The 13023-nt window shown below is 43.4% G+C and overlaps 1 protein-coding gene across 1 annotated transcript in view; it reads left to right on the forward strand.

Annotated features, from left to right (window-relative positions):
* The first annotated feature begins 706 nt into the window (after window positions 1-706).
* The window catches only part of ankrd55 (ankyrin repeat domain 55), a 74445-nt gene continuing 62128 nt past the window's right edge, over window positions 707-13023 (forward strand). The window contains exons 1-3 of the mRNA XM_033030314.1: window positions 707-1185; window positions 5030-5149; window positions 7649-7779. Coding sequence (XP_032886205.1) covers window positions 1146-1185; window positions 5030-5149; window positions 7649-7779 — 291 coding nt within the window. The 5' untranslated portion in view covers window positions 707-1145. The remainder of the gene's footprint in view (window positions 1186-5029; window positions 5150-7648; window positions 7780-13023) is intronic.

The following is a 13023-nucleotide window of genomic DNA, read 5'->3' on the forward strand; positions in this document are numbered from 1 at the left end:
ATTAATAACAAATTGTAACTATGTATATTTTCTTTTCCCTGAAGATAGACACAAAATGCTGGAGTAAAGTGCCTGTCCCACTTTCACGACCTAATTCACGACCTCTGCCGAGTTTGCCCTTGACTCATACTCGCAGCATGGTCGTCACAAGGTCGTAGGGGGTCGTAGGTAGGTCGTAATGCTAGTCCTAGGTACTCGTGGAATCAAGTAGGTCGGGGCGTTTTTCTAGCCTGATGAAAAATATCCACAAGTAAAAAAGGGTCGTGAATCAGGTCGTGAAAGTGGGACAGGACCTTTATTCAGCAGGGCAGGCAGCATCTCTGGAGAGCAATGGATGACGTTTCGGGTTGAGACCCTTCTTTTCCCTGCTTTAATAGTTTTTAGAAATTTACAAAGTAATTTTCCAAACTGCAACGGGTATGTGCCCTGAAAATAAACAGGTTATTCAGAATTCTGAAATATTCCAGTTCAGTGGCCCAGCAATGGTCCACTGGTTTTGCAATTTTATTAATGCCTCACTTATTCTTCAAAAAAATGTGAACAGCACCTTTACATTAATGATATCGTACTACTAGTAGTTATTTTTCACCAGCTTTTCAAGAAAAATAGAAAATGTCTTTAAAATAAACATGCTTGATATATTACTAAATATTCTGGATACCCAAAGTGCATTGCCAGTTTGCTCATGCTCAGTTTGGATATGAAAACCCTTGTTCATGATAAAATGCTGCTGTTTTATTTCAGGAAGTATTCCTTTGCTCCTTTCATCTGCACCTTCTTCGAGTGGGAGATCACTGGTGCCTGCTTCTTGGCTTCATGAATTGAATGTTGAGCACTCTTACCCGTACCTCTAGCAGGAAATCCTGGATGTTCTTCACTTTGATATCGTGTGGATATATTCAATGAGCTCATTTGTTTGCATCAGATGTAGCCTTCCAGAAGGTGCCTGTGAAAGACAATTTGTTTCAGTAATAGGTACAGGCCACCACTATTATTCTCCCCGACAACCAGTGGCCGTAAAGTGATTTATTCCCCAAAATATTGCTTGGCAACAGATGCTATTCTATTTACTGTAATCCCTGATTTTCCGCTTGAAATACTGGAGATGCTGTTCTCTTGGTCCTATTTTAAGTGATGATATAGAAATGGATTTTAGTTCTTCATCTGTTTTTGATCAGCACAAAGGTATGCTTATTTTTGTTCTGAATTAGTGTAACAGGATCCTGCATGCCTGCATGAATTTAGATTGAAATGCATATGGTTCAGAACTACCCGTGTTCTTCAAATAAAAGTAAATGGACTGATAAGCTGTGTATCAAAAATGCTACATATTCATTTGAAGTAGAAATACCAATTTTTATCGCATTTATATGTGTTTCACATGTTAAACTTAGAGCTTAATATAGTGGCTATTCCAGCAATGGTCGGGATATTATAGAAGAGGCCGTTCAAACAGACAAATCAAGGACAATTTTTTATGGAGGTCCACTATTCAAATTCACAACGTATTAGCATTTTAGCACAAATCTAATAAACTGAATTTTCTTTGTAAAACCAAACTAGTATTCTGGTGGGGGTGGAATTGCAATTTATACTATTTAATAGTTGTGTTATCTGGCAATATCTTTTGCAAGCAGGAAATATATTCATTTTGCTTTATAATTTTGACAAGTTGAAAAAATATTAGTTGGGAAAGCAAATATAAGATTGACTGCGTAGAATGAAGTATGGCAGGGAAGATTTATTCAGCTGTCGGCGAGGCAACACCTTGAGGACTGCTAACAGTTATTTTGAGAGGTTTACAATTGTCATTCATAGAGGGTTCACTGAATTGATTATTTGAATGAGGGAATTCTGTTACAAGAGATAGAGCAGCTTGAGCTCTATCTTTGAATTTTAAATTCTTTGAATTTAGAAAAATTAGAGGTTATCATATGGTAACTGATAATATTCATAGGGGACCAGAAGGCAAATCTTGAGGAGACGTTTCCACTAATGAGAGAGTCTAAAACCAGGAGGCATAGTTCCAGAATAGAAGATAATTCATTTATGGTGGAAATAAAAAGGAATCCCCAGAGACATGTCAAAACTGCATCCTATATCCAAGGCCAAATTTGAATTTTGGTTTATATGGAAGGTGTTGTTTATGGGAACCAGACGAGATAATGGAGTTGAGGTCCAGGTCAGATCAACCACAATATTATTGAATAGCAACGATGTTCACTTTTTAACAAGTAATTTTGTGTACCTCCAGAGTAGGATTCTTCTATAAGAGCTGCTAGTACCTGTACTGGAAAATTTAGGGCCAATACAATGAAAAACTTTCAAGTCATTCTGTTGATACACTGTTGTGATAAGTTTTATAATTTCAGAAGGGTATTTTTTTAGAGCGTTACTCTAACTCTAATGTGAAATTTCTTAAAATGTTCACCCATCTTTCTTCCTTTAAAGTGCACATTAATACTGCCTTAGGGAGAGTGATATAGGGCCAAAAGCCCTTACTGAATTAAAAACCATATAGCAGAAATGAACACTCAACATCTGACATCTCAGAAACCGGCTTTTCAAATTGATATGGTTGAGCTTTTTTATTTAAATTTAAATTTATCACTAGAATTGTTCATGGAAAATGTGTATATCCATTCTTTGTTAAAGTAAAAACGAATGCAGAGAATGTTTCATTGCAAGATAGATACTTCAAAACTGAAACAGTCATATATAGAAAAAGTGAACCGCCCAGCATTTGGGCAATCAATAATCTGCGAATAGTTTGGTTAGCATTAAAAGTGAATCTTCTTCCACGATTATAACATTGGCCATGTGCAGTGGGCTCAACCCCAAGCTTGCCTTCACCATCTCTGAATATTTGAATTCTTCTCTGACCAGCTTTCAGATTCCATCCAAGAGAGTTAGATTTAGCTCTGATGGTTAAGGGAATCAAGGGATATGGGCGAAAAAGCCGGAAAGGGGTACTGATTTTGAATGGCGGTGCTAGCTCGAATGGCCGAATGGCCTACTCCTGCACCTATTTTCTATGTTTCTATCAGCTTCAATTCATCCAAAGCACTGCTGCCCATATCTTACTCCTGTTTCAGTAATCAATCTGTCCACAATGGTCTTGAAGCTCCTAGTCCTGAATTTTAAATTCTCTTTGTCGCCATATCTAATACCCTCTGATCCAACAAACATCCACTTCATTCTCTTTCCTTCCCTGATTCTATCTTTTTGTGGAAACTTTTAACCTCACTGATGGCCATATTTTCAGCATGAATAGCCTGCATTATGTCTTATCATTAATTCTCATGTCTGATTTTATCAATTAAGTTCTGAAAACTATTTAGGTTGAAGAATATTTTGGTACAAGATGCTGCTCAACAATCGAATGGTTTAATTTTTAGAACAACATAGAAACATAGAAAATAGGTGCAGGAGTAGGCCATTCGGCCCTTCGAGCCTGCACTGCCATTCGATATGATCATGGCTGACAAGCATGAGGTCTTTACTCAAATAATACCCGTGACAGCAATAAATGGATTTATGATGCCCTGCTGGAAAGTAGAACATAGAACAGTACAGCACAGGAACAGGCCTTTCGGCCCACAATGTCTGTGCCGACCATGATAGCAAGATGAACTAATCCCGTTTGCATGTGGAAAAACTAATTTCATTCTGATAAACATTTTCAAAGCCTCCACATCCTTCCTGTTTTGGGGCAACAAGAACTGCGTGGAATGTTGTAAATACAGCCTCATCAAAGACATATAAAACTAACTGATGAGGCCAATGTACTAAAAACTTTCTTGACCACCCTATCAATCTGTGATGCCACTTTCAGGAAACCATGTATCTGTACTCCTACCTCCTTCTGCTCCACAACACTCTCCAGGGCCTATCATTCAATGTGAAGGTCCTGACCTGGTTTGACTTCCCATCATGGAACACCTCACACTTATTTGCATGAGACTCTATTACCCTTTCCTCAGCCCACTTGCCCAGCTGATCAAGAACCTGCTGTAATTTTTGGTAACCATCTTCACGATCTACGATGCCACCTACTATATTATCATCTGCAAACCTACTAATCGTGCCTTGTGTATTCTCATCAAATTTGTTAATATTAGCCACTAAAATGGGCCCAGCACTGATCCCTGAGGCACACCACTCACCACAGGCCTCCAGGCGAAAAACATCCTTCCACCACCAGCCCCTGCTTCCTGCCATGAAGCCAATTCTGTATCCAGTTTCCTAGCTTTAGACTTTCGGGACATAGTGTGGAAACAGGCCCGTCGGCACACAGAGACCTTGCTGACCAGCAATCACCTCATACACTAGCACTATCCTACACACAAGGGATAATTTTCAATTTACAGAAGGCAATTATCCTAAAAATCTATTAAAAAAAAAAAAAAAATCCTACAGATCTATACGTACAAATGTCAACCCATAGTCGGGATAGAACCCAGGTCACTTGCACTGTAATGCCCCTGTCCCACTTAGGAAACCCGAACGGAAACCTCTGGAGACTTTGTGCCCCACCCAAGGTTTCCGTGCAGTTCCCGGAGGTTTTTGTCAGTCTCCCTACCTGATTCCACTACCTGCAACATCCGGCAACCACCTGCAACCTCTGGGAACCGCACGGAAACCTTGGGTAGGGCGCAAAGTCTCCAGAGGTTTCCGTTCAGGTTTCCTAAGTGGGACAGGGGCATAATAAGGCAGCAACTCTACCGCTGTGCCACTGTGCCGCTCTCCATGGATCCCATGCGATCTAACCTTCCAAAACAGTCCACCCTGTGTAACCTTATCAAAGGCCTTGCTAAAGTCCATACAGACATGTCCATACAGTCCATGGCCTTGCCCTTATCAACATTTTTGGTTACCTCTTCAAAACACTCAATCAAATTCATAAGACAACTGTTAGGGGTGGAATACGATCCCTTGCCTCCAGTGTAAACGGCATCAGTTCTGGCATTAGGGTGGAAAACATAAATCTGTTCACTTAATAGCTGTTTTTTCATTTGTGAACTCATAGACTCTGCAGAGGAAATCGACCTCACTGAGGTTTATCAGGCAGCATCCAATGGAGATATCAACACCCTGACAGCAGTGATTCGTGAGGACCCTTCCATTTTGGAATGTTGTGACAATGAAGGCAAGTATGTTATTAATACACTTACCTTAACATTAGACCACATTTTATACACACACTAACTACCCCCCAACACACACGCTAAATACCTCCCCTTGATATTATATTAATATTATTAATTTGCTCCTTTTACCCCATAACCGCCCTATCCACTGACACATAGCCCCCAACTCGCAGGCGCGTCTAGAGAGGGAGTGGGGGTAGAGAGTGAGAGCAGAGAGAGAATGGGGAGAGACAGGGAGAAAGGGTCAGATACAGAAGGGCAAGAGACAGAGGGAGAGGGGGTGGAGGGGAGGAGGAGAGGGAGGGTGGGTGAGGGGGGAGGAGGGGTGAGAGAGATGCGAGGAGAGAGAGAGGGTAGGAGAGAGAGGGGGAGAGAGAGGGAGAGAGGAGGCTGAGAGGGGGAGAAGTGAAGGGGGGGGAAAGGGAGGGGGAGAGGTTGGGGGGAAGGGAGGGTGGGGAGGGGATGGGGTGGAGGGGAGGGGATAGTGGAGGGGAGGAGGGAGGGCAGATGGGGTAGGGGAGAGAGGGGGAAGAGTGGGGAGGGAGGGGGAGAGGGTTAGGGGGGAGAGAGGGGGAAGAGTGGGGAGGGAGGGGGAGATGGGGAGGGGGTGGGGGCAGTCCATCTATTCCCCACTCCCTATCACCCCCTCTCCTCTCCCTCTATTCCCACACTCTCCCTCCTCACCTCCCCATTCCCCCCTCTCCCTCCATACTCCCTCCTCTCCCTCAATCCCCCTCTTCACCTCCCCAGGATCTCGCCTGTCCTCCGGATCTGCAGAACATGCTCGTTCACAGAGAGGAACACAGAACAGGGAGGAATCAGAGAGCCAAATGCCAGCGTGCTTCGGGGGGGGGGGGGGGGGGGGGGGATGTTCACGTAACTCGGCCTCACGACGCTCGCAGCCATTGATAACTGCCAGCTGACAACAGCCCTTAGTTCTGCAGAACTTTCTCGATATTTCTGCGCCTTTAATCCACAGCGGCGGGGGGGTGGGTGGGCCTGGAGTGGTGGGCATGTGGGCATTGTGACGTCAGCAGCTGGTTAAAAATTGAGTTTTGTGAACAATTTTATTCAAAATCTCGGGAAATAATTGACCAAGGAGCAGATTTCTGAACTCATGTTAAATCCCTACCAAATTTGTAAAAATCTCTGCATTTTTGCGTCTGGTTTTCGAGGAGATACGTTTCAAAGGCAAAATGCCATACACACACACACACACACACACACACACACACACACACACACACACACACACACACACACACACACACACACACACACACACACACACACACACACACACACACACACACACAGTTTTAAAAGTATACTAGACCAAGTGCAGACCCGTTGGGTCTGTTCCCACAACACGTGGTTGCGAGGGGAGGGGGCGGCCTGAGCCGTCATACACACACTAACCAACCTCTCACACACACACACACACATACACTGACCACCCCCATTGATATTATATTAAGAAGGGAGGGAGGAGAGGGGTAGTGCCGCCCAGCAGCCGTCGGCTTCAGAGTGAGCCTCAGCTCCATGGCCTCACATCCTCGGCGCTTCAGACCCCGAGTACGGAGAGGGGGGAGGGTGGAGTGGGCGGGCGGGCATGATCCTGAGTGAGCCTGCCTGCCGTTAGCGGGGACGGTAAAAAGCAGCGGGGGACCAGCCGATCTGTGGCTTCGGCCAGCGTGACAGAGCCGGTCCTGGGGGGGGGGGGGAGGAGTGATGGAGAGCCGGGCGGCAGCAGCCATTATGGTCGCACGGGGCACGCGATGAGAAGGTGGCTGGAAGCAGGTGAAAAAATGAGTGGGGAGGGGGGGTGAAGGATTTTATTAAAAATGTGTAGAGAAAAATGACTAAATTTAATGAGGAGTGGATTTGCGAATGTAAAAGTGAAATCGCTAACAAAATGGTAAAAATCTCAGCGTTTTTGCTTTGGTTTTCGCGGAATAACGAATCAAAGGCAAAATCAAAATGACATACACACACACACACACACAGGTTTAATAGTATTTAGATAGATACAGATGGTATTCACTTAATTCAGTCTAGCCCCTGTTTTTAAATGGAACATGAAGAATATACTGATATAAAATTCAATTGACAATGAATAAAACCCTCTAACAGATAATTAACTGGTGTCAAGACCAAGCAATTATAAAACCAGATATTATTATTATTATAATTTGCTGTTAAACTCTTTTGAGGGGCCGCCCAGAAAATTATTCCTTATCTTACCGATATGACATTTCAGTCAGTAATAATAGTGTTAAAAATACATTTTATCCCAGCACACTTAATTTATGTCTGAAGCAACAGCAGTGAAATGAAATTCTCCTGCACCCAATAAAATTACCATACAACTGCAAGGGAGCAGCTATGAATTTTAGTGGTAGAATTATATTTATATTCTAGCTAGTGAAATTTTGAGAAAATCTTAAATATTGCAGTTGTGAGAACCTTGCAGGATTAACTGTTTTCAAATATTTCAGGGTCAACTCCATTGATGCATGCAATATCAGGCCGGCAACTTGATACAGTGAAGCTGCTGCTCAAGATGGGGGCTTCTATCAATACGGAAGATGCATGTGGACGAACAGCACTATCTCTAGCTACATACTTGGTACTGATTTCCTGTCATTTTCTTTATCTTAGTCCCAGTTTGCAATAAATGTTTACATCACATATACTTACAATATGTACTGATTAGGATTAGTCAGCATTTATTTTCCATATCTTGTTTTATTTTCATTTATAAAGATTAGTAGACATTTGAGTCCCTCGACCTCCATCTTCTAAAGATGCGGGGAAAAAATTGAGATCCCTATTGGATAGTTATCCCAGCTCATTGTGACATGCCACCAAAACTCATTGCAGTCAGAGTATGAGTGTAGACATTGGGAGATCATGTTACAGTTGTCAAGACATTGGTGAGGCCACATTTACAGTATAGGATTCAGTTTTGATCACCTTGTAATAAGAAAGATGTTAAGCTGGAAAGGGCGCAGAGAAGATTTACAAGGATGTTGCCAGGAATTGAGGGCCTAAGTGATAGGGAGCGGTTGAGCGGTCTACGACTTTATTACAGGAGGATAAGGAATGAGGCGTATAAGATCATGAGAAGAATATCATACATTCGACAAGTTCCGCATGGTAGGCTGCTCTGGAATGTTAGATCACATGCAATCCAAGAATAGATAGTTAAATAGATAGAAAATTGGCTTCATGGAAGGAAACAAAGGGTGGTGGCAGAAGATTGATTTTTGGACTGGAGGCTTGTGACTACTGGTGTGCCTCATAGTTCAGTGTTGAACCCACTGCTATTTAATAATAATAATACATTTATTTTTATAACACATTTAAAAACAACTCACGTTGACCAAAGTGCTTCACATCAGTGCAGGTACAAATTTGATACATACAACGGTAGACAGACCGTTGTAACACGTATATAAACTCAGAGGGGCTCAACAACGCTAGGGAGTAGAAATAGGTTTTAGAGGCATAGAAACATAGAAAATAGGTGCAGGAGTAGGCAATTCGGCCCTTCGAGTCTGCACCGCCATTCAATATGATCATGGCTGATCATCCAACTCAGTATCCCATCCCTGCCTTCTCTCCATACCCCCTGATACCTTTAGCCACAAGGGCCACATCTAACTCCGTCATAAATATAGCCAATGAACTGGCCTCAACTACCTTCTGTGGCAGAGAATTCCACAGATTCACCACTCTCTGTGTAAAAAATGATTTTCTCATCTCGGTCCTAAAAGAATTCCCTCCTATCCTTAAACTGTGACCCCTAGTTCTGGACTTCCCCAACATCGGGAATAATCTTCCTGCATCTAGCCTGTCTAACCCCTTAAGAATTTTGTAAGTTTCTATAAGATCCCCCCTCAATCTTCTAAATTCTAGCGTGTACAAGCCGAGTCTATCCAGTCTTTCTTCATATGAAAGTCCTGCCATCCCAGGAATCAGTCTGGTGAACCTTCTCTGTACTCACTCTATGACAAGAATGTCTTTCCTCAGATTAGGAGACCAAAACTGCAGTAGAACCTCCCTGCTCTTATACTCAAATCCTTTTGCTATGAATGCTAACATACTATTTGCTTTCTTCACTGCCTGTTGCACCTGCATGCCTACAATCTGAAGAAGGGTTTCGGCCCGAAACGTTGCCTATTTCCTTCGCTCCATAGATGCTGCTGCACCCGCTGAGTTTCTCCAGCATTTTTGTGTACCTGCCTACTTTCAATGACTGGTGTGCCATGACATCCAGGTCTCGTTGCATCTCCCCTTTTCCTAATCGGCCACCATTCAGATAATAGTCTACTTTCCTGTTTTTACCACCAGTGGATAACCTCACATTTATCCACATTATACTGCATATGCCATGCATTTTCCCACTCACCCAACCTATCCAAGTTACCTTGCAGCCTCCTAGCATCCTCCTCACAGCTAACACTGCCACCCAGCTTCGTGTCATCCGCAAACTTGGAGATGTTGCATTCAATTCCCTCATCCAGATCATTAATATATATTGTAAATAGCTGGGATCCCAGCACTGAGCCTTGCGGTGCCCCACTAGTCACTGCCTGCCAGTCTGAAAAGGACCTACTCCTACTCTTTGCTTCCTGTCTGCCAGCCAGTTCTCTATCCACATCAATACTGAACCCCCAATACCGTGTGCTTTAAGTTTGCATACTAGTCTCTTATGTGGGACCTTGTCGAAAGCCTTCTGAAATTCCAGATATAACACATCCACTGGTTCTCCCTTATCCACTCTACTAGTTACATCCTCGAAAAATTCTATAAGATTCGTCAGACATGATTTACCTTTCATAAATCCATGCTGACATTGTCCAATGAATTCACCACTTTCCAAATGTGCTGCTATCCCATCTTTAATAACTGACTCCAGAATTTTCCCCACCACCGATGTTAGACTAACTGGTCTGTAATTCCCCATTTTCTCTCTCCCTCCCTTTTTAAAAAGTGGGGTTACACTAGCTACCCTCCAGTCCTCAGGAACTACTCCAGAATCTAAAGAGTTTAAAAAAATTATCACTAATGCATCCACTATTTCTGCGGCTACTTCCTTAAGTACTCTGGGATGCAACTTATCTGGCCCTGGGGATTTATCGGCCTTTAATCCATTCAATTTACCTAACACTACTTCCCGGCTAACCTGGATTTCACACAGTTCCTCCATCTCATTTAACCCCCTGTCCCTTGCTATTTCCAGCAGATTATTTATGTCTTCCTTAGTGAAGACAGAATCAAAGTAGTTATTCAATTGGTCTGCCATGTCCTTGTTCCCCATGATCAATTTGCCTGTTTCTGACTGCAAGGGACCTACATTTGTTTTAACTAATATTTTCCTCTTCACATATCTATAAAAACTTTTGCAGTCAGTTTTTATGTTCCCTGCCAGTTTTCTTTCATAATCTATTTTCCCTTTCCTAATTAAGCTTTTTGTCCTCCTCTGCTGAATTTCTCCCAGTCCTCTGGTAGGCTGCTTTTTCTGGCTAATTTGTACGCTTCATCTTTTGTTTTGATACTATCCCTGATTTCCCTTGTTATCCACGGATGCACTACCTTCCCTGATTTATTCTTTTGCCAAACTGGGATGAACAATTGTTGTAGTTCATCCATGCAGTTTTTAAATGCCTTCCATTGCATATCCACCGTCAACACTTTAAGAATCAATTGCCAGTCTATCTTGGCCAATTCACGTCTCATACCCTCAAAGTCACCTTTCTTTAAGTTCAAGACCCTTGTTTTTGAATTAACAATGTCACTCTCCATCCTAATGAAGAACAACCATATTATGGTCACTCTTGCCCAAGGGGCCACACACAACAAGACTGCTAACTAACCCTTCCTCATTACTCAATACCCAGTCTAGAATAGCCTGCTCTCTCATTGGTTCCTCTACATGTTGGTTTAGAAAACTATTCCGCATACATTCCAAGAAATCCTCTTCCTCAGCACCCCTGCCAATTTGATTCAACCAATCTATATGTAGATTGAAGTCACCCATTATAACTGTTTTACCATTGTTGCACGCATTTCTAATTTCCTGTTTGATGCAATCCCCAACTTCACTACTACTGTTAGGTGGCCTGTACACAACTCCCACTCGTGTTTTCTGCCCCTTAGTTTTTCGCAGCTCTACCCATATCGATTCCACATCCTCCAAGCTAATGTCCTTCCTTTCTATTGCGTTAATCTCCTCTCTAACCAGCAACGCTACCCGCCTCCTTTTCCTTTCTGTCTATCCCTCCTGAATATTGAATATCCCTGGATGTTCAGCTCCCAGCCTTGGTCACGCTGGAGCCATGTCTCCGTGATCACAACTATATCATATTCATTAATAACTATCTGCACATTCAACTCACCCACCTTATTACGAATGCTCCTTGCATTAAGATACAAAGCCTTCAGGCTTGTTTTTACAACACTCTTACCCCTTATACAATTATGTTGAAAAGTGGCCCTTTTTTATTTTTGCTCTGGATTTGTCTGCCTGCCACTTTTACAATCCACCTTGCTACCTATTGCTTCTACCCTCATTTTACGCCCCTCTGTCTCTCTGCTCTTGCACCCATCCCCCCGCCACATTAGTTTAAATCCTCCCCGACAGCACTAGCAAACACTCCCCCAACATGGACATTGGTTCCATTCCAGACCAGGTGCAGACCGTCTTGTTTGTACTGGTCCCACCTCCCCCAGAACTGGTTCCAATGCCCTAGAAATTTGAATTTCTCCCCCTTGCACCATTTTTCAAGTCACGTATTAATCTGCAATATCCTCCTATTTCTACTCTGACTAGCCCGTGGCACTGGTAGTAATCCAGAGATTATTACCTTTGAGGTCCTACTTTTAAGTTTATCTCCTAGCTCCCTAAATTCACCTTGTAGGACCTCATCCCTTTTTTTACCTGAATCGTTGGTGCCAATGTGCACCACGACAACTGGCAGTTCACCCTCCCCCTCCAGAATGTCCTGCAGCCGTTCAGTGACATCCCTGACCCTTGCACCAGGGAGGCAACATACCATCCTGGAGTCTCGTTTGCGGCCGCAGAAACACCTATCTATTCCCCTTACAATTGAATCCCCTATTACTATTGTCCTTCCACTCTTTTTTCTCCCCTCCTGTGCCGCGGAGCCACCCATGGTGCCATGAACTTGGCTGCTGCTGCCTTCCCCTGATGAGCCATCTCTCCCAACAGTATCCAAAATGGTATACCTGTTTAGGAGGGAGATGACCACAGAGGACTCTTGCACTACCTGCCTACTGCTGCGCTGGCTAGTTTTGAGTCGTGACTTAAAGTAGTCGATGGAGGGGGCAGTTCTGATGAGGAGCGGGATGCTATTCCACAGTCTAGGTGCTGCAACCGCAAAAGCGCAGTTACCCCTGAGCTTAAAACTAGACCACGGGATTGTCAGTTGCCCCATGTCGGCTGACCTGAGGGACCTGGAGGTAGAATGGTGGGTTAGAAGATTTTTGATATAGGTGGGGTGCAAGCCCATTAAGGGCTTTGTACACTTATAAGAGGAGCTTATACGTATAGTTGAAGTTGATTCTGTACCGTACTGGGAGCCAGTGGAGAGAGGCCAGGATCGGGGTGATGTGGTCCATTTTACGGGTACCCGTCAGAAGTCTTGCTGCGCATTTTGGACCAATTGCAGGCGGGACAGCGATGATTGGCTGATGCCAGTGTATAGGGAGTTGCAGTAGTCAAGGCGGGAGAAGATGAATGCATGGATGATTTTTTCAAGGTCGTCGAATTTGAGGAATGATTTGATTTTAGCTATTGTACGAAGCTGGAAGAAACCAGCTTTTACCACAGAATTGACTTGCTTGT

The sequence above is a fragment of the Amblyraja radiata genome, chromosome 1 (genome assembly GCF_010909765.2).
Source record: "Amblyraja radiata isolate CabotCenter1 chromosome 1, sAmbRad1.1.pri, whole genome shotgun sequence".
Classification (NCBI taxonomy): domain Eukaryota; kingdom Metazoa; phylum Chordata; class Chondrichthyes; order Rajiformes; family Rajidae; genus Amblyraja; species Amblyraja radiata.